The 21,515-nt window shown below is 47.9% G+C and overlaps 1 protein-coding gene across 1 annotated transcript in view; it reads left to right on the top strand.

The window, feature by feature from the left end:
• Window positions 1-17,558, top strand: part of EPAS1 (endothelial PAS domain protein 1) — an 84,196-nt gene extending 66,638 nt beyond the window's left edge. Inside the window, exons 7-16 of the mRNA XM_081068703.1 lie at window positions 525-631; window positions 6,421-6,568; window positions 7,237-7,451; window positions 8,544-8,734; window positions 9,307-9,417; window positions 10,976-11,466; window positions 12,503-12,629; window positions 12,925-13,042; window positions 13,348-13,521; window positions 15,283-17,558. Coding sequence (XP_080924829.1) covers window positions 525-631; window positions 6,421-6,568; window positions 7,237-7,451; window positions 8,544-8,734; window positions 9,307-9,417; window positions 10,976-11,466; window positions 12,503-12,629; window positions 12,925-13,042; window positions 13,348-13,521; window positions 15,283-15,434 — 1,834 coding nt within the window. The 3' untranslated portion in view covers window positions 15,435-17,558. The remainder of the gene's footprint in view (window positions 1-524; window positions 632-6,420; window positions 6,569-7,236; window positions 7,452-8,543; window positions 8,735-9,306; window positions 9,418-10,975; window positions 11,467-12,502; window positions 12,630-12,924; window positions 13,043-13,347; window positions 13,522-15,282) is intronic.
• Window positions 17,559-21,515: the final 3,957 nt, after the last annotated feature.

Below are 21,515 nucleotides of genomic sequence, written 5' to 3'. Positions count from 1 at the left end.
CCCACTTGGGGCCATGTAATTTTCACTTTTCATTTATATCACCCTCTATCAGATTAAACTTGATCTAGTAGGTAATCAGGAGATCCTGGTTTTCATTCTTGCTCTGATCCCTGGACACATGTGAATATCAAGCAAATTGTCATCCATCTCTGGATCTCTACCCCTTCATCTGCAAAAACTGGGGAGTAGGGACTGAGAACCCCTTCCAATGGTTGTTGGAGACTCGGCATATGTGTATATTAGGGTTGGGAGGGTAGGGCATCCCCTGAGGAAGTGCTTTTCCTTCTTCCCCAAACATGATTTCAGGAAGGGCAGGAAGAGTGGAGGTTGGGTAGACCCATAGTTGCAGGTTGACCACCATGTTTTTATTGCTTGCCTCAGTGGTGTGACCAGGAAGCCTGGAGTGTTTTCATCTGAATATGGTGCATTTGATTTACCTTCTGGGTTTATATAGCTCCTTGAACCTCTGTCTACATTCGTATGTTTTCTTTTCCCACAATTTTTTTTCCTAATATATTTTTCAGAATCACAGAACTGGTTGGTTACCACCCAGAGGAGCTTCTCGGCCGCTCAGCCTATGAGTTTTACCATGCACTGGACTCAGAGAACATGACCAAAAGTCACCAGAACTGTAAGTTCATGGGGTACCCTGTGTGGCTCCCTTGTTTCTGTGGAATTTGGCCTTGAGTGGGGTGTGACTAGTGAGACAGGAGAAGACCTGGTCACTTCCTTCATAGAGCCACCATCTTGTGCAGCAGAAAGATTCATGCCGTCAGGATGGTTAGAGTACCAAGGCTGCCACCAGCCTATAGTACACCTTCATGCAAATTAGGAGAAGGACCTATTCCTCTAGGGGACACACCCGCACCAAAGCATACAGCTGGGAGAATGGAAGGTGGGCTGGATCTCAGACTCCACATACAGCCTCTGCTGAGCACCCTTGCAGAGTCAACAGTCTGCAGTCTGCACAGCTCTGTGGGACAGCCCTGTAGCGAGTAACACAAGACAACATGTAATCACCTTGGGTTATGTGCTGCAGAAGCAAGTATATCCATTCAGAGAAGAGAAGGGCTGGGAAAGTTCAGGAAAGAAAAGGATAGAGCATTTGAGTGGACACCTTGAAGGATAGGGGAAAATTGAGTTAAACAGAGGGGAAGGTAGTAGGGTACAAATTTAATAGATGTGTTGAGATAGACATGGTTCTCGAAGAGTTTGCTGGCTGGATCAAGATTGCTCAGTGGTAGGAGGCTGTCCAGATAACCCAGTGATGGCAAATGGAAACGGTGCTTTTCAGCTTGTAAGAAACCTGAGTTATGAAAGACTGTAGAACAGGACTGTCCAATAGAACTTTCTGCAATGGAAATGTTTTACATCTGTGTAGTCCACCTGTGACCTATACAGTACTTGAAATATGTCTAGTACAATTGAGGAACTGAATTTTTAAAATTTAATTACCTACACTTGGCTAGTGGCCACCATATTGGACAGGGCAGTTCTAGTGCATTCATTTGACCATATTCTTAGGTCAGTCTTCCCATTTACAGGTGATCCAAGACCATTTTCTTGAGTCTACAGCCTATTAACCTGCAAGGACTCTGGATTTATAACCCTATACTTGGCCCACTGAGGGTCATAGAAATTGATAGGATTGATATCTACCCTAAGGGATCTCATTTCTTGCGGGGAAGGGGCTGGGCTCTGCGGAAGCCAGGTGGCTCATACCTTTAGCTATAGTGTCTAGCTTAGTGTCAGGTACAGTACAGGTACTAAATGAATGATAAACCCAAGGGCAAAACACATATTTGGGGAAGAATGCTTCAAAATAAGTATCCACAGTGGTACAAGCAGAGGTGCTGAGAGGATTATTAAAGGATTAAAAATGGGAAGGTAAATCTAGGAAGATTCCCAGTGGCTCTGCTGATCTGGGGCTCTCAAGAGTAGCTGTAGCTTGAAGTGGCAATGAGGAAAATGGAAGTACAGCTATTTGCTCATTATTCCTAAATCCATTCCTCTATCCCAAGATTAGGACAGCTGAAGTTCAGAGAAGCTATCAGATCAGCAACCCATGAGCTTATGTGAGCACCGTCAATAGTCTCTAATGGAGTGAGGTCTTCTCTTTCTAACAGGTTTCTCTGCCTCTTCCTCATGACTTTTGGGGTTCATCTGACCATGCCACAAACAAGGCCCTTTGATGATATCTCAGAGAAGTTTCTCACTGAGAAGTTGCTGTCTGGCAAATAAGTGAATATATAATAAACAATCTCAATTCAGCCACATTTAGGGACCCAGGGATGGGGAGGGAGGGGGAGGTGTTCTTGTGTGTCCAGCCCGCAAGACTGGCAGTGACCCTGCCTCAGCTTTGAAATTATAGAATGTGCTTCCAGCTTTCACTTTGTTCCCCCCCCCCCCCCCCCGTGCTCTTCTGGTCCGTGACTGTTCCTGCTCCCAAAGTCATCGTGACACAGGGACTTAGGGTCCTGGGCTCCAGCTCAGCTGCCCCACTGATTCCCCAGAGCTGGATTTTCTGGGCCTTCCCTCCTTTAGATGTAAAATAGGGGGAAAGTCCAGCTTTTCTTCTCAGCCAAAGGTGAAGTCGAAGCAGGGATAACAGTAAAAGTTTCTGGGAATTCTTGGAAGACAGTATTATACTTTGTCTTCTGGGATGGGAACTCCTTTCCAAGGAAGCAAAAATGATGACTGCTCTCTATGTAAAGGATTTTTTTTTTCTTTCTTCTTCTTAGAAAAGCTTTGGTTCCTAAAAACAAGCTGGGATAAAAATTTGTCATGTAAGTTTTCTGCTGACTCCAGGGAAAATATGACATTTTTTTATCGAATCAGTGTATTTAAGCATTAGGTGCACTTCAAGGTAATTCACAGCCCAAACAGAAATCACAGGCTCCCTTCTTCCCCTGGTGGAACCAAGTAAAGCTGCTGTCAGCTTAGAGGCCTGTACCTCGCCAGCAAACCCAAACCCAGCAAAGGGAAATATTCGTGGGTTGGAAATTGGGTTAATGCCGGCTAAAACAAAAGCGTCCCCCGCCCCTGCGCCTGCCTCTCCCTCCTTCCTTCTCTCTCACTCTCCCTCTCATTGGATTTGTGCAAATACAATTGCACCACAGACCCAAACTCATGCTGTGTAACAGCTGGAGGCCCAGGTTTGAGGCTGGTCTACATTGACACACCAGCATCCCGAATTTCGGCACGTATGTATGTCTTAGCCTCTGAACATTTACTGTTGAAATTGCTGGGGAAGTTCAGCCCTCAAACCAGATTTAGATAATTGAAAGCCATCATTTCCAAATGGATTAGTAATTTATACTGTTGTTACTCTCAGAGGGGAGGGGTTGGTTTCTCTTTGTTGTGTGAGGACATTATGTGCTCTTAGGAAAACAAGATTAAAGGCCATAAAAAGCCTATCTACCAAGTAGCAGGCCCCTCACCAAGGCTGGCATTAATGAGCAGATGATTAGAAGGCAGGCATAATTATATTCTACTGACAGCAGGCCCTCGCCTGCAATCGCTAGAAATGCAGTTAAAACCTTTGCTCACTGCACTGTTTAATCAAGAAGAAAAAAAGCCCTGAATTTTGTCTGCATTAAGAACCGTCTAAATAAGTTAACTCCAGCCACTTGAAATTGTGCAAGAATCATTTCACGGCAGCAGGGAAGCCTCGGTGGTGCAGATAAAGTGAAGTCAGGGAGGACAGAAGTTATTTCTTTGGCCGAAGAGTCCATGATGGTTCTAGACAGAGGCAACAGCCAGTTTAGTCTTCCCAGCGAATTGTTGCTCAGGAAAATGTAGTCAGAGAGTGCTGGGCTAGGAGCCACCAGACTGTTGTCTGGCCCAGACCGAGTCGCTATCATCCTGGGTGATGACAAACAGGTCACAATCCCTCTGGCCTTGTTTTCCTCATGTCAAAAGAAGGTGATCTCTAGCCTCCCGATAACACAGAGTCCCAATAGATTTTTTTTTTTTAAAGATTAGAATAATACAACCACTTGGGAAAATAACTTGGAAGCTTCTTAAAAGTAAACATATACTTAGCATATGACCCAGCCATGGCACTCCTAGCTGCACCCACGAGAAATGAAAATACGTGTCTGTGGAAACATGTGTACACAAATGTTTATAGCAACTTTAGTCATAATAACCGAACACTGAAAACAAACATCCATTGACAGGTGAATGGATAACCTAGTTACGGTACATCCATACAATGGAATACCACTTAGCTATGAAAAGGAACAAACCGTGAATCCCTGCAACAACATGAGGACTCTGGAAAACATGCTGAGTGCAAAGAAGCCAGACACAAGAGTACATAGTCTTGTATGATTCCACTTATATGCAAATGGAGAAAAGAGCATTTCCATGTAGAGTAACAGAAAACACAGCCCTGATTGCCTGGGACCGGGATTGACCGTCAAGAGGCATAAGGAATTGGGGGGGGGGGCGTTGATGGAAAAGTCCCATTCCTTTGATTGTGGTGATAGTTACAAGGGTGTATACATTTGTCAAAACTCACTGAGCTGTATGCTTTACATGGGTGCCTTTTTTATTGAAGATAAATTAAACCTCACTGAAGTTGGCTTTAAAAAATGAAAAGCTAACCAAAACAAGCTTAGACTAGGAGTCTTTACTTTGGACTATAATCTTGTCTACTGTTTCCACTGATGAGGGCCTTGCAGCAAATTACTCAATAGTTCTGAGCCTCAGTTTCTTCAGGTGTAAAACAAGAATAATAAGATACCTCATGGTGTTCTTGTGTCCGAAGTGAGGTGACGGTAACAGTAACAGTCTTTATTGATGCTTTATGTGCCAAGCACTGTTATTATTGCTTTGCAGACATGAATTAGTCTTGAGACAGTTTTGAACCGTGAAAAGCACTATATACCTGTGAGTTATGGTATTTCCTGTACCTTGGAGGTACTTGTTACATTTTTGAAAAGGGTAGTATGTACCAAGAAGACATAAATTAGTGTGAACAGAGCTGCATTTCTGAACCACACAGGGGTGGTGAATGGCGAGGTGGCCCACTAGCCTACCAGGAGAATCTGGATATTCTCCCACAGGGCCCCTCACGACATTATCTACAAACGTGACCTGGAAATGTGACAGGGCCTGAGCGTTATCCATTTTATTATAGTAACTTTAGGGAAGAGGTGGCTTTTCCTATATAGCATTTGTCGGTAACGTTCAGTCAACATTCTTGTACCTGATAAGCCAGCCAGGCAGATTTAGCCCTCAGTACAATCAGGTATGGTATACTGCGTAGCTAATAATGGTAATTATTGTCATTACTATTATTATTGTTATCAATACCCCATTTTACAGGCAAGGAAACCAAACCCAAGCGTAATTGTTCTTTTCCCAAAGTCCCCATGCTAGCAAGATTTCCTGATTCTTCCATCATGCTTCTTTACAATTCTCTGTGATTTGGGGATTTCTGAATTGGGATTCTGAAGAATGAATTCCCAAAGAATGAAGTAAGTGGGGCAGTTTGGAAAGCTACCAGAAATTCTAACATCAGTAGACTTTCATTTAAAGAGATTTATTGATTCATTTTTAATGGGAGCAGATAGAACATTCTGGACTTGGGGAGAAGAGGTGCTGGGATGTGAGGTCCCTTCCTCCATGCTTTTATACAGTAAAAACGAATATCAAACAAACATTTAGAACAATCTGGAATTGGATCCAAGTCATATGTAGGCAGCCTAGCTGGGCAGCTGGGAGAAGGAGGAGCAGGAAGGACTTATCCACAGCTTTTGAAGAGACTGAGTGTAGTCTTCTGGGGGCCCAGCCCTTTTTCAGCCTCAGCTGGGGGCCGAGGGCCTACCCTCTGCCTTTGCTATGAGTCACAAACCTTCTGTGGCTCTAAGGTGGCAGGCCTGACAGATGACCTGAAGCAATCAAGGATATTGGGTTTTTTTTAAACTGCGTTTATTCGTAAAGTGAGTCTTGGTAGCGGGTCTGCTACAAAAGGCTGCCCTAAGAAGGGGTTTCTTCAAGCGGTTTCCAAATAGGTCCTCCCCCTTCCCCTCATACACACAGATGAGGCTCTTCCTGGCATCCCCTGTGGGGGGCTTCCTGTCCTTGAACCCTAGGGGAAAAGTGGGGCCAATGCTGTTCTTGGTTCCTTTTACAGCTGAGCAGGTTGGCCAGCCACTTCTCAAGGGATTGGCAATGAGCCACTCCCTCAGCGGACAGCCTTGGGCAAGTCCTTAAATCCCATCTGGCCCTCCTTTCTCTGTATTTAACATGAAGAGTTGGGTGAGATGATCTCTAAGCGCCCTTCCAGCTCACTTTCCCCAGTCGCACGGTCTAGCACCTAGTCTTGTCCGTTCCCCCCCAGATGGCACTTCCAGTGGGGTCTCCACTCCCCCGCTTCCCTGACCTCGGGCTCCATTTCTCCTTCCCTAGTGTGCACCAAGGGCCAGGTGGTGAGCGGCCAGTACCGGATGCTGGCAAAGCACGGCGGCTACGTGTGGCTAGAGACACAGGGGACAGTCATCTACAATCCTCGCAACCTGCAGCCCCAGTGCATCATGTGTGTGAACTATGTCCTGAGGTGAGTGTGTGAGGGCCAGTGGGTGGGCAGGGGGCAAGGTGCCCGAGCTCCCCAGACGGAGAACGCAGGCCCAGGGGATGCCCAGCTTCTCCGAGGGCTCTTTGTGAGCTCTTTGCAGCACTGACCCGTATGACCCAGAGGGCTTTGTGGATGTCTCAGGAACAGTGTGACGCTTGGGGTTTCCCTTGGACAGTGCTTTTTCTGCCCCTTCCCCCTGGTGTGTCATCTAGGACATGCCTTTGACCCGCATAGGGAGGCAGATAGAACATAGTCATCACTTAACAAGTATTTTCTGAAGGGGGAGAAAGGGAAGAGAATCGTTTGTGTGTTTTGGGAAAGAAGATGTAACACCTTCACTCTGTCACACCTGGGGAGAAAGCTGAATAAAGTCATTGCTAGGGTGAAATAAAAATCTTCAAACCCATATACACCATGCAGCGTCTGACAATAAAATAGCATCCAAGACAATACATAGTCAGACGGTACTCTCCACACCCCGACCTCAACTCAAATTTCCCTTGCATGGTTCTTTACAAAATGCGGACACACAGTGTCCATACCCATGTGTTAGGTTGAAAGGCTTAGCCACTGCATTTCCATGTGTCTGGGGAGCAAATGGATTTTGCTAGAAAATGTGACTGGACTGAAGCCCCCTCTTGTCCCTTTAGTGAGATTGAGAAGAACGACGTGGTATTCTCCATGGACCAGACGGAATCCCTGTTCAAGCCGCACCTGATGGCCATGAGCAGCATCTTCGACAACAGTGGCGAGTTGACTATGTCTGAGAAGAGTAACTTCCTGTTCACCAAGCTGAAGGAGGAGCCTGAGGAGTTGGCCCAGCTGGCTCCCACTGCGGGAGATACCATCATTTCCCTGGATTTCGGTGGGTGCTTCTCAGCTGAGCCGGGGCCCATCGAACCCTCTTTGAGTGGGGGAGGTTCTTACCGTAACAGGCCACCCTGACTACAGCTATTCCTTAACCAGAGCTACGCTGTCCCTTCCCTGAGTCTTGCTAAGGATCTGTTCGTGGGCAGACTGTGCCGGGTGCAACACATGCACCCACCTCACTTCGGAGTAAGATGGTCCTATTTCTGACCTCGTAAAGTGTTGAACCAGGCGGGGTGATGGAGGAACCCCTCCTGAGGAGTCCCATCTGGCCCACAGGCAGTGGGAATCTGAGATGAGAGGGGGACAGCAAGAGATCTGCTCCAAGGCCACTAGCACGATTCCACAAAGAGGGCTGATCTCTACTTGGCCTTGAGGGACACATTGCTTATTGAGGCAGAAGGGTAGGATAAAATAATATGGGGAGAGATAATTCCAGAAACTTGGATGGAGAAAATATTCTGGCCCAAATTTAGCCCTCATAGGTTCTACTTCTTTAAAATGTATGCCTGTCCTATGGGAACGTTGAGTCCTGGTGGCCTCAGACAGAGATTTCAGGTCCTATCCCACTCCCTTGCTGGAAGCTCCCTTCATGTGTACCTGGGGGCCCCTTCCTCCCCAGTGTGTGACCCATAGCCTTGCCGTGGCTGCTGGGGGAACAAGTGCTCCTCCATGTGCTCTCTCTGAACTGTCTTGGCCCCTTTGGATGTGTTCTTGAGAGGTCGAGACTCACAACTTTAGAGAATCATAAAGAACAGTCCTGGGTTGAGAGGTCTTGTAGTTTCCTTCTTTTGTGGTAGTACTGAGGCAAATTGCCCAATTCTCCTCTCATAACCTCCTCATCTACATTCTGGATTGCTCTTCAAGGAAGAACACTCCTCATACATTTAGTCTCTGAAAGTGAAATGCTACAGGAGGGGTGTCCTCTTGAAAGGCAGCCCGTTTGTCCCAGCTAAGCCTCAGAGTGCTAACGGCCTAGCCCCAGTCATGACTTCCAGACCCTTTAGGATTTCTTGTGCATCTTTGGGCTTTCTCTGCCCCAGGACTGAGCCCAGTGGTTGTGGGTGTTAATCAGACCTTGTCTCCACAGGGAACCAGAGCTTCGAGGAGTCCTCAGCCTATGGCGAGACCATCCTGCTCCCGAGCCAACCATGGGCCAAGGAACTGAAGAGCCATGGTGCCCAAAGCGAGGCCCAGAGCCTGCCCGCCTTCACCATGCCCCAGGTGGCTGCCCCAGGGAACACCAGCCCCAGTGCCACCAGTAGCAGCAGTTGCTCCACGGTAAGCCTCCCTTGGAATGAGGGCCTGGAAAGGGTGGGTTCCTTCTTCTGACCACTGCCAGATGGCTGGACAGTCCAGACAGAAATACTGCTCTCCTCCTACTCAAGTTATCCTAAAGACCCCTAAAGAGGTGGTGACATTTACCTGCCTGCCAGGTATCCCAGCTGTTTGTTTGCTGTCCATATCCATCCCCACTGCCATCTAACTGATAAGTTCCTTGAGGGCAGGGGCTGAGCCGCACAGAGCTTTGAGCCCCAGCTCCATTCTTGTGCAGGGCAGTAACCATCCTGCTTGGGGCACAGAGCTGTACAGTTTCTAGAACTGGCAGGCCATGGCCTTTATCCCATTTACTCCTGAAGATAGGCTCATTTTACGAGGAGGAGACTGAGGCTCAGAGAGGTTGATGAATTGACCTAATTCACACAGATTGTAGGGAGTGGCCCCCTACAAGTACTTGTCTAGTGGAATGGAGTTGATCTGTGGGTCCAAGAATGTATTTCCCCTTGCACCTTGGACTTCGGGAAGACCACTGTCATACCCTTGACATGGTCACCCTCCTTCCTGGCCCCCAGCCCAGCAGCCCTGAAGACTATTACACGTCTCTGAATGATGACCTGAAGATTGAAGTGATTGAGAAGCTCTTTGCCATGGATACTGAGGCAAAGGACCCATGCAGCACCCAGGTAGGTGGCCATGGAGAAGGCAGGGGTGGTGTGCCATGCCTGCCAGCTGGTGGCAGTGAAGCCTCATATCCATTCTTGCAGTCTTGTCCCTTTATTGCCGAGAACAGTGAGGATACTTGGCCAAGGCCATCTCACTAACTGAGGGAGGGTGCAGGGAACTGGAGCCTGTGTCGGTCCCCTTCTCCCACTGCTGCTGCTTTACGTATGGCAAATCCAGGCCTGCCATTTTGAACTCTCACCTTATTTATCTCCTACTTACTGAGATAGCTTTCTTAGTGCACAGAAACCAAAATTATGACTGAACCTTTCTTTACGGAAGCCCAACATGTAAACAGTACATCCAGAGGTATGAGACATTTAGAAGCATAAGGAACAATTACTCCCTTCACAAATCACCTTAGGATTCTTTGAAATAACCTTAATCACCTTAGGATTCTTTGAAATAACTATTATTTTAAATGCATTTAAAAATAACATCTGATTCATAAATTTTCATTTGCATGCAACTTTTCAGGAAAGCATTTATTACATAAGGCCAAATGTTCTTGCAAAATCTGTGAATAAGGCTGAGGTGCGGGGGTGGGAAATGTTTCAGAAAACCCATTAATTCCCGTTTGGCTTCGTCTGTGTTATTCATCCAAATGTCTACCTTGCTCCTCAGCTTGAATCTTTATCCTGCTTGGCACAAGTTGCAGCTGTTCTGCAAAACTGTCCCTATTTCAGCCCTTCCCTCTCAGCCCTCCCTTCTCTCTCCTCTAAACTTCTACAGGATTTATTAGTTAGCCCTTGATCATAACTGTCTGCTTCTGCTCTTTAACCATTTCATTTAGTTGTAATTATTAATACATTAAGCAGCAACCTCCAAGGGAGGGTGTCCTTCGCTGAAGGTGGAACTTTTTTTCTGCCTCTACCTGTGAGTATTCTCGGTGGTGCGTATCATGCTACCGGGACCTTTGGGGCCGTCTCTGAGGGCTCGCTGATTAAAATGAAAGTCCCTCCACCACTGTGGCCATCTATCCCTCTATGAGCAATCCACAGATGTACCCTGGGCACTGACTGTCTAGGCCTATGTCGGGGCATATGAGGAAGAGAGAACAAAGCTGCCCTTGGCTCTCCAGGAGCCGCTGTGCGTACCACAGGCCTAAGTGTCCCAGGAGGACAGGGACGGGGGAGTCATTGTTAGCCAAAGTAGACAGGGATGGCTTTGTGGAAGAGGTGGGATTTGCTGGGGCCCTGTGAGATAGAGAGGAGGGCATTTCGGATCGGGTGAGGGCAGTGACACGAGAGTAGGTCGTGGAGGGATGTCTGAGTGGGGTGTGGAGACATGTGGCACAGGCTGAAGAGGGGATAAACCACATGGAAAGGCTAGAAGAGGAGTCTGAGTTTCCTCCTGGTGGGCCACAGGGAGCCCATAAAGGCCTTAGAGCAGGGCAGTGCCCCTGTCAAGCTGTGCCTGGGTGAATGACAGCAGGGGCAGGGGGGTAGGGGCTGAGATGGAGTAGTGTGTGAGGCAGTGCCAACCACTGAGCTTCTTTGTCTTTGCTCTGTGTCTCCTCAGATGGATTTCAACGAGCTGGACTTGGAGACACTGGCACCCTACATCCCCATGGATGGGGAAGACTTCCAGCTAAGCCCCATCTGCCCAGAGGAGAGGCTCTTGCCGGAGAACCCTCAGTTCACCCCCCAGCACTGCTTCAGTACCATGACAAACATCTTCCAGCCACTGGCCCCTATGTCTTCTCACGGCTCCTTCCTCCTGGACAAGTATCAGCAGCAGCTGGAAAGCAAGAATATAGAGTCTGAGCACCAGCCCATGTCCTCCATCTTCTTTGATGGCGGGAGCAAGGCATCCCTGCCACTGTGCTATGGCCAGGCCAATACCCCTCTCTCTTCTTTGGGGGGCAGATTCAACACACAGTGGCCCCCTGATCCACCCTTACATTTCAGGCCATCGAAGTGGCCTATTGGGAATCCGCACACTGAGGCCATGGGGGCGTCACCGTTGGAGCCCTCTGACACCTCACACCATCTTTCCATGTTGAAGAAGAGGTAAGTGGCACTGACCCATGGCTGCTTCAGCAAAGTTCGTGCTGAACAGGGAAGGGACACAGGAGCACCCACTGAGGGGCAGGCTTCCTTCCCCATCACCAACTTCCACTCCACAGTGGCTGGTCCTCCAGTTAGCCCTTCGCGGAAACCCAAGAGCTTAGGTTATGGGGGTGATCACCCCAAGGTCTGTGCGGCCGTGGGTGGGCCACGTTTTTATCAGGTCCAGAGGAGCCTGAGAGGGCACTGAGGACAGGAAAGGGGAAAGAAGTGGCTTGTCCAGGCCTTGAACACTGATGTCTCTCTTATCAGACCACCCTTTAGAGTGCCTTTCTTACCTGAGCCACAGAACACAAAACAGTTACCTGACAGATGATGTCCTCAGTTCTCTCATGAAGCCCTGGTTGAGAAAAGTGAAAAGATGCCCAGGCCTTCCTCTGCCTTTTGGCTGCTCAAGGTCTGGCATTGCCTTTCCTGCCCTGCTTTCTCCTGACTCCTTCAAATCTCCCAAACGAGCCCCGTTTTAACCTCTGGAGCTCCCTGTGCTAAGGCACAATGTTTGGCACATGGCCTCCAGCTCCCGGAGCCCATTGGTTATGTAGCCCTGGGGCTCTTGCCCTTGACAGAGCAGATTCACTGGTCCTCAGTGGGAGCACTTCAAGCAGCGCAGGGGGAGATAGGGCAGAAGAAACCTTCCTAAAGCCTGATGTTTCCTAGCTGGGCATCTGCAAACAAGGTCAGGCCTGAGAGCTGCCTGGGTACAGCCGGGCAGCTGGAAATGTGTGGAGAGAAGTATAGGTGACTTGAACTGTCAGCATCTCAGCAGGCACAGGAAGCTGGAGAAGGTAGCAGAGCTGAATCTCAGGCCCCTTCTAAGCCTATGCACCTCCTCTGAGACTCTGTTCTTTGTGTCTTAGAGCCACCACAGTCATAAGTATTAGTTCTCTAAAGGCCATCTGTGGGCCCTGAGATTAGGTAAAGGTACTGGGTGGCATGGGGCTCCAGAATCCCTCATGACCCACCCTCTTGGGCTTGGCAGGTCTGCAAAGCGCTTCAGGCCTCAGGGCCCAGACTCAATGAGCCCAGCCATGATAGCCCTCTCCAACAAGCTGAAGCTGAAGCGACAGCTGGAATATGAGGAGCAAGCCTTCCAAGACATGAATGGGGTGAGCCATCTCCTGACTGGTACCATTGTGGGTTCCACAGCCCTTGGGGCAAGCTGAGCGGGACTCGGGGCTGAGAGCAGAGATCCAGGCTGGTGGTTGCTCTCTTACTGCTGTGAGGCTCAGACTTCTGGCCGGGAGCAGCAGGGAGGGGTGGCCTTTCATAGAGAGCAAGCATCAGCCCCATTCCAGGCACAGCTGCTCTGAGCACACCCCTCCCCACCCGTCCCCCCACTCAGTCTGAAGATCTGGTTGTCTCAAGCCCTCCCCTCTCTACATCTGCCCTTCCCACACCCAGGGGGACCCTCCAGGAAGCAGCACTTCACATTTGATGTGGAAAAGGATGAAGAATCTCAGGGGCTGTGGGAACTGCCCTTCGATGCCTGACAAACTGCTGAGTGCGGACATACCCAATGGTGAGCAGCAGGGTTGGGGGACCGGGGTGGGAGAGGGCATTTGAAGGTAGAAGGGCTAGGGATTCAGGGGTCTTTCCTGGTTCCTCCAGTCACTCACCACCTGTCTTGCCTGCCCTACACCCAACTTACCCTTTCCACTCTGGCTCAAATGATGTCATCAGAAATCTCTGGGCTTGGAGGCCCCCGGGAGCTGGCTCTCGTTCTGGTGGCTCTGAGCACCTTTGGTGAACGAAGTAGGGATGCTGGGCTTCACAGTCTCCTCCTTCTGCTCGGCGCTGTCCCTCACTCTGCAACTGATCTTTCAGATGAATTCACCCCAAATCCCATGAGAGGTCTGAGCCAGCCTCTGAGACACCTGCCACCACCACAGCCACCATCGGCCGTGAGCCCCAGGGAGCACGCCAAGAGCGGGTTCCCCTCACAGTGTTGTGCCTTCCAGTACCAGGACTACAGTCTGCCATCAGCTCACAAGGTGTCAGGTGGGTGCGCTCAGGAACTCGAACCCCCTGCCGGAGTCTGATGTGTGTGAAAGGGGTAAGGGCCAGGAGATGGACATCACAAAGCAGCTGGTCTCTGCTCAGTACGAGGATTACTTGCTGCCGTGAACAGCCACTACCTCAGAGGGGTGAGCTGTCTGTCCTAGAAGGAGTGCAGCAGGGGCTGGAAGGCTATCTGCCCACAGGGCTTTAGAAGGACCCTCCCAACGTTCAGGTGACGTCTAGGGCTCTTTTGATCCAGAGTCTGCTATCCTGCATCTTTTACTCGGTTCTTCATGCTACCATATTGCCTAATGCCCCATTAACCATTGGAGGCATCGCTCTGAGTTCAGCCAGGAACCGAGCAGAGAACGTGCTGCTGGGAGGGTGTCCTGGAAAGTTCTGAGAGGGTTCACACTGCTGTGCCTTCTGGGAGGGTTAGTCACCTGATGTCCATCTTCTCTCCTGGTCCTCCTTTGTCTATTACCGTCTGAAAACATCAATGTTGTCATGAAAAAGTTGCTACTTAGCATAAACATACGTAATTCATGGTTGTGGTGGAATGTACCAGACCCCTGCCCTAAAAGAGGGCAATATCCTCAGCAGTATGGTTTGCGGCAAGTTACTGTTCAGTGCTTCAGAATCCAGGCTTTAGAGCCTCCCTTTAGCTTGGGCTTAAATTCCAGCTCTGCTCTTTACCAGCTTGAGGACAGAGCGAGCCACACATTTAAATGAGAACTTTGCATTCAAAGGATTGAGTTCTGGTGTGGTTTGTGTTCAGTAATGATAACCAACATTAATATTCCTTCTGTGAACCCACAAGTTTCCTTGAACTATGGAAATCAAGGGAGATTATTTCTGGCAGAAAGTAAAAGAAAGAGGGATTAGAAAGGAATGGTAAGTATCCATTGCTACAGTAGGGGCTACAGAGAGACGTGAGACCCACCCCCAACCACAAAGGGCGCGCTGTTGAGTAGGGGAGGCAGGTGTGGACCCTGGGAAAGGGCTGAGGAAGAGGGCCCCGGGGATCGGGTGCTGCACGTAAGCCAAGGGAAGAGAAAGTGGGTACCGCATATTAGAGGGGCCCAATGAAGGGCTTCCAGGCTGTCCTATGGATACCTAAGCCTCCCTTCCAGGTTAGTGGGGTTTGGGTGCTGTGAGATTCCCCTTTGCCCCTCTGCTACAATGTGGATATATGTTTGTGCACATAGTTGTATGTGCATGTCTGTTCAGATGCATGTATACATATTCATGCACACGTGTGTATGGTACAGCACACACTCAAGTGTGTGTGCAGGCAGCAGCTGGTTCAGAATTCCGTGTCTCCACTGGGTCTTTCCTCCCTGCTGCCAGTGCACGGTGGACACACACTCTTACTGATGTCTCCTCCTTTGGGGCCAGGAAGCCTTCATGGGGTCTTCCTCCAACAAACCCCCCAAAACCCTCCTCTTGCTGCTTTCTACATCGTGTACTTCCTCTCTTCCCTGGGACTTAGCACCCCACCTAGTGAGATGGGTCCAGAGGCAGACACGTTCGCTGCTGGGTCCACCCTCTAAGCATGGAGTAGGTCACTGAGGAAAGAACATTGAAAAAACACAGTGATATTATGGCTGCCCCACCCACACCCCCAAGTCATGACAACTGAAAAATGCCTCTTGCTCTCCGCATGTGCCCTTCTCATCCCTGCTAGCCTCTTAAGAAATAGACTGTTTTCCAAATGTTTGACTTAGAGTTTTTAAAATATGGTGCCAATCATTCTTTCAGGAATGGCAAGCCGGCTGCTAGGGCCCTCGTTTGAGCCCTACATGCTGCCAGAATTGACCAGATATGACTGTGAGGTGAACGTTCCTGTACCAGGAAGCTCCACGCTCCTGCAAGGAGGGGACCTCCTCAGAGCCCTGGACCAGGCCACTTGAACTAGAGCCTTCTACCAGGCAGGCACCCCTGCCAATGCCATCCTGCCAGCTTCACTCTCTGTCATTTTTTGCAACTAGGTATTTCTAACACCAACACACTTTTTACAAGATGTACTTACCTGGCAAACTTGCCCAAGTCACCAATAATGGCCTTTTTTGGAAGATGCTCATTTTATTATCCATATTTTTAAAATACACAATTGTTTTACCCTCTGTGTTTTACTTTGTCAATGAAAATGTTCTTAAATTTTGTAAGATTTTCCCCCTCAACTTCAATTACTTCTAATTTATATTATTCATAGGCCTTTCTCTCTCTCTCACACACACACACACACACAGTCATACTAACAAGTTCGGTGTATGTTTGTTCTACTGTAGGGAAAGCTTTGGCTTCATTTAACTAAAAAGATTTTGTTGTTGTTGCCAAAGAAAAACAAATAATTTTGCTTTCCAAGCTTGATTTGTGGCCTCTCCCTCTCACAGCCCTTCTCCTTTCTTTTTTAAAACCAATCACCATATTGTAAATTTCAGTCTTTTTTTTTTTTTTTAATCCAACTCTTTGCTCTAATTTTTATGACTTTTGGGGGAAAAAAGAAATGTGAAGGATGAACTCCAGTGTATGTGGTTATCTGTGAAAGTTGCACAGTGTGGCTTTTCCTAAACTGTTTGGTGTTTTTCCCCCACATTCAGTGGATTTTTTTTTTAATTATTATTCAAAACCATAACTGAGGTTGTTTTTTAAAAAATTTATATCTGGGTTAAGTGTTTATCATATATATGGGTACTTTGTAATATCTAAAACTTAGAAACGGAAATGGAATCCTGCTCACAAAATCACTTTAAGATCTTTTTTAAGCTGTTAATTTTCTCTTTCCTGGTGTTGCTGACACTGCAGAATTGTACAGTACCTCCATGGGCCTGTACTAACACTGCGCAAGGTCCCGCGCTGTTGGCTTTTGCTTTTGGGGTATACCATAGGCGTGACAAACAATCAAAGGCGTGGAATCAAGTGGGAGCATTGCGAGCTGTCTTCTCCTCATGTTCTGTATGTATTATGTATGTATGTATATATTATTATTGCTGCCAAGAGGGTCAGATGGCACATCATGGGTTGGGGGGAGGGCGCAAATCTAAGGGAGAGGAAGTGCTTTAACTTTTCTTAAGGTTCTGTCGCTAGCCCTTCAAGTACACTGAGCTATGTGACTAATGGGCTTTCTGTGGCACATTTGGCTATTTCCAGAACTACCATGAGATGGTTTAGATGGGAATTCATGAAAGAAAGGATTCAGAAATGTTGTAGTGATCCAGTCCATGTCTTCCCAGCTTACCACCTAGGAGCATGTGGCGCTGGACTTAGAGGACGCAGAAGGTAGGTGCAGCTAGTCCTGACCATCCCAGTGCCCCTTCCTCCTCCTGCCCTCGGATCGCCCTGCAAGGCCTAGGTGCAGCGCCTCCTGCTGGTGAGCAGCAGGCAGACCTCCAGCACAGCCCCCGCCTTAGGCCCTCCCCCAGGTCTGTTTGTCACTTGAAGTGACTTGTACAGGTAGGAAGCACTGGAAATAGAGTGTTCTCAGAGCACTTTAACTCACTGGGTAAGAGGGACAATACTTTTTGGTTTTTAAATACCAATCACAGAACTCTTCTGTCGTGGGTACAATGAAGAAGTTTCTAGAAACACACACACAATGCATAGCAGGCCAAGAATTGGGTAAGCCTGGATGGATTTATTGCCAAAAACAAAACTTAAAAAAATTTAAATTTCAGAAGAAATTAAGTTATAAATCTAATTACCTACTCACTGTGTTGCCCAAATCATACTTAAGCACCACAGCTTTGTTCCACACACGGCAATAGAACTTGAAGGGCTACTGATATGTAAATACTGGTGTTTGATTCCTGTGTGTGTTGCCTCAGCATTAAGGGTATTTCACCCTTGCAGTTTTACTAAAAACACTCTGAAAAATATTCCGAGCTTCAATATTAACCTTACCTGTCAATGTAACGAGTTCATGTACATTATTATTTTGTCGAATTCCTACTGACAACATTATTACTATATGGGAGCTTAACTTTATAAGGAAATGTATTTTGACACTGATATCTTATTAAAGTATTCTGATCCTACCACTGCTGGTGGCTCTTGTTTCCTATGGCTTTATCGTGGGTTACCCTGATGTAAAGCAAAGTATTTATTAAATAATTTACAGAAAATGAACATTGGCACTGAGCTTTGTGAGACAACAGAGGCCAACTGTCACTAAGATACATGAAGGAAGAAAAGACTAATGTTAATACTTGGAAACTGCCTGAGACTGGGATGCCATGTTGCATTGTCTATATTTCTATCTGCCACAGGGCCCTTTTTGTATCCAATGCGGGGATCCAAGGAAAGCAGTCATGGTCCCTGCTTTCAGAAAATGACATGAAGCTATGTGACAGCTGTGCTGGTCTACGTGTGTTCACACTACACCCTCTATGATGAAGGGAAAGCCTGGGCTCTAGCAGTCAAAAGACTTCAGTTTGGAGGTGGCAGGGCTCAAGTGGGGACTTTCCAGGTAGAATGGGAAGGGCGGGGGAAAAAAGAAACCAAAAGAAAAAAAAAGCCAGAGACAGAGCACAGTGAAAGCCCCAAACTGGATATGGCCATGATGAGTTCCCGAATTCAAAATTTTACTTTTCCAAATCATGACCTGCTTATAACCAGACAGCTGTCTCCACGGTGTGATGGGGGCAGTGGGGAGACACCCAGCAGCCGTCTTGCTCACAACTGTCAGGCCTAGAACCAGCCGTTCCAGTGTCAGGCCGTTTGTTCACCTAATACTTCAGTCCCCATAGTGTGGGTCTCCCACTCACCTTCTTAGTTCGCTTGATTCTCAGGCTAAATAGTCCCGTGAGCACCCAATTCACAGCTGAAACAGTCAAATGAAGCGGCTTCCACAAGTCATACCCTGTTGTTGGAAGAAATGAAACATAAGCCCCGTTTGGGCCATGCTCTACTCCTCTCACACTGAGTTTGCCTCCAGGGAGGTAGAATTTATGCTGCTGTGCTTCCCAAAAATAAGACCTAGCCCAACCATCAGCTCTAATGCGTCTTTTGGAGCAAAAATTAATATAAGAACCGGTATTATATTATATTATATTACATTACATTACATTATAGTGTAGTATAGACCCAGTCTCATATTATAGTAAAATAAGATCGGGTCTTATATTAATTTTTGCTCCAAAAGACGCATTAGAGCTGATGGTTCGGCTAGGTCTTATTTTCGGGGAAACATGGTAGGACTCTGTTTCATTGTCAAAAAGAATATTTTTATCTTTATTACTTTTACATTTAGACTGCCTTCTGGTTCTTTTGCTTACTCTCCTCATCTCTTTTCTTCCGAAACTTGGTGCCTGGACTTGCAGATTGGATTTTCTGGGCTTTTTTGCCTGCCATCTTAGATTTCTTGAAAACATCATCTTTTCTGAAGCTCTTCTGCAAATGACACTCCTTAGCCCAGCCTTCAACAGCAGAGTTGCCTCTGAGCCCTGGCAAGTTCAGGAGTCAGACATGGATGGGCAACACCCTGCCACCGGCCCATCCACCCCCCACCCCAACAGCAACTTCAGCAGGCCGTGGGTCTACAAGGCAATTTTGGGCAGGGCTGTTGTCCTCAACCACTTGAAGGCTGTGATTACGTCCTCCAGCCCCTGGGGGTGAAGGCAGATCCTTGCTTCCAAGTCCAGCAACGGAGTCGGGGTTGGGGAGTGTACTGAGTCCACTGGCCCCAATGGATTAGAGGACCTTGGCCTCTCCAAAGACACAGGCCCCATCCAAGCTGTCCCTGCTTCCTTCATGTTTTCTCTCAAGTAATCCAGTGCAGACTAACGTAAATGCTTCTGCTTTCATAGTTTACTTTTCAAAAGTCAGCTTAGGAGTAGGTATGTATCTGCATGGCCTGTTGTGTGGGGCCAGAGGCAGGGCCCCTATGTAGAATTAGTAATCATTCAGCCACTGGGGCTCCCAATTCTAGATAGGTTCTCCTCTAGGCAGGCAAGCCCCAGCAGGGTGTGACATGTCCTAGCACTTGCTTTGGTTGGCACCCTACAGATGAGTAGTGTCTCTGGGATGGGGACGTCCAGAGCTGAGGAAGGAGGCAGCCCCACCTAGTGGAGCAGGGACAGCCCTGGCTCCCTGTGGTCCATACAGGACAAAATTTACCTTCTCCTGAAGCATGGTCTCTGAGGTGCATTTCAAATTGAGCTGGGATGGAGGGAGAGGGGCAGCCTGGTCAATCATAGCACAGGCCTGGAGTCAGACAGATCTAGGTTCAAATCCTGGCTCTGCAGCATCTAGTTGTGTCAACTTGGGAAAGCCCCTTAATGTCTGAGAGCTTATGTCTGCTTTCCTGTGAAAGGAGCATGATAACCGGCCCCGCCGCATAGAGTTAAGGCCAGAGATATGAATTTGGGCATCAACAGTAGGTTAGTTGCACTTAACTCCATAACACTAGATGCCTTTGAGATAAGAGCATAGACACAGAGTGGAGTCCTAAGACAGAGCGCTGAACCCTATAGATGCTGGCAGAAGTCAAAGGAGGACACAGAGAAGGGGGAACACTGGCTCTGGAAATGGGGAACGTGGAGGTCCTCCAGGACCTGGGTCCACGCAGTTTCAGTGGAGAGCTAAGGACAGTAGTTTGATGGGAGTGGATTGAGGAACAAGCTGGCTGGGGTAGAGACCACAGCAATACACAACTCTGTCAAGAGGCTTCCATGTGAAGGGAAGCAGGGAAATGTAGTCAAGTTAAGGAAGGAGTCAAGGGAAGTGTTGTTTCTTTTAAACGTTTAATGGATTTTTATTTTAGAATAATTTCAGATTTATAGAAAAGTTGCAAGACTATGGTAGAGCATGCCTGCACCCAGTTCCCTCTATTGCTAACATTACTGTGGTACATATGTCACAAACTAATGGTTGCCAGAGGGGAACGGGTTGGGAGGAGGAGAAAAAAAGATGAAGGGAATTTAGAGGTACACGTTTTCAGTTGTAAAATCAGTTAAGCATAGGGAATATAGTCAATAATATAATTTTATATGGTGACAGATGGTTACTAGACTAATTGTGGCGATCACTTCACTGAATGTTGAATAACTATCTTGTACACCTGAAGCTAATACTATTAACCATATTTTAATTTTTTTAAAAAAGTAAAATTTGAGATTACAGAGGTGGCTGAAATAACATGGAAGAGACTGCCTTAGGAAGTAGGGGACACAGGGTGTTGTTGGGACTGGCGAGGTAGGTGTTACAATGACACTGAGCATAGTGACAGAGGAAAGGCATGAGCTGGGAACTGAGATCATTGAAGGAGGCATGACCAGAGGCCACGGCTGACAGCTATGGGGAGAAACAAGAAGTTCAATGACATGAGTGGGAGGAAAAAGGGAGAAGTGGTTTAGCAGCAGCATCAAGAATCTAAAAGGACCCCCCTCTACCTCCGAGCCCTGCCTGACACCTGCCTGTTGGAGAAAGAACCAGGGAGAGAGGAACGCAGGGAGCACAGGCCCTCAGCACAGAGTTGGGCTCCAGTTAAAAAGGAAGGTGAAGGCACATTCAGAAAAGACGGGAAGATCTAGGAGGTGGCTGATGTCAGACGGTCTTCCAGAGAGTGCAGTGGAAGGATCTGGAGGGTGGGGAAGAGTGGGAGATGGGAGACAATGAACTGTCCAGGGACAGAGGCCAGATGACTTAGAAGCCTTGGTCTGCCACTGGTGACTGAGGTAAATGCAGTGGTAGAGACGGTGTATTATCCTGAGGAACTCTTCAAGGTTCAAGTTGCAAAGCTGGGGTGACTCCCCTGCAGTCTGCAGGGGCATGGCAGGGAGGTATGACAGCTGTGCCCTCCTGCCATGTCTGCGGAGCTTTCTACGCTCTCCTTATATCCTGCAGCACCTAGGGACCAACATACAAATATACTCATTGAACATAAGGTAGAGTTGCTGCTCTCTAAGGCATGTGTGAGGGTGGCCAAGGGGTGGCTCTCCCTCTCTGCCTGTCAGAATCTTGCTTTTAAAACCTGTGGGTGGGCCTACCCAAAC

The sequence above is a fragment of the Rhinolophus hipposideros genome (genome assembly GCF_964194185.1).
Source record: "Rhinolophus hipposideros genome assembly, chromosome: 12".
Classification (NCBI taxonomy): Eukaryota; Metazoa; Chordata; class Mammalia; order Chiroptera; family Rhinolophidae; genus Rhinolophus; species Rhinolophus hipposideros.
This window is presented reverse-complemented; position numbering and strand designations above follow the sequence as displayed.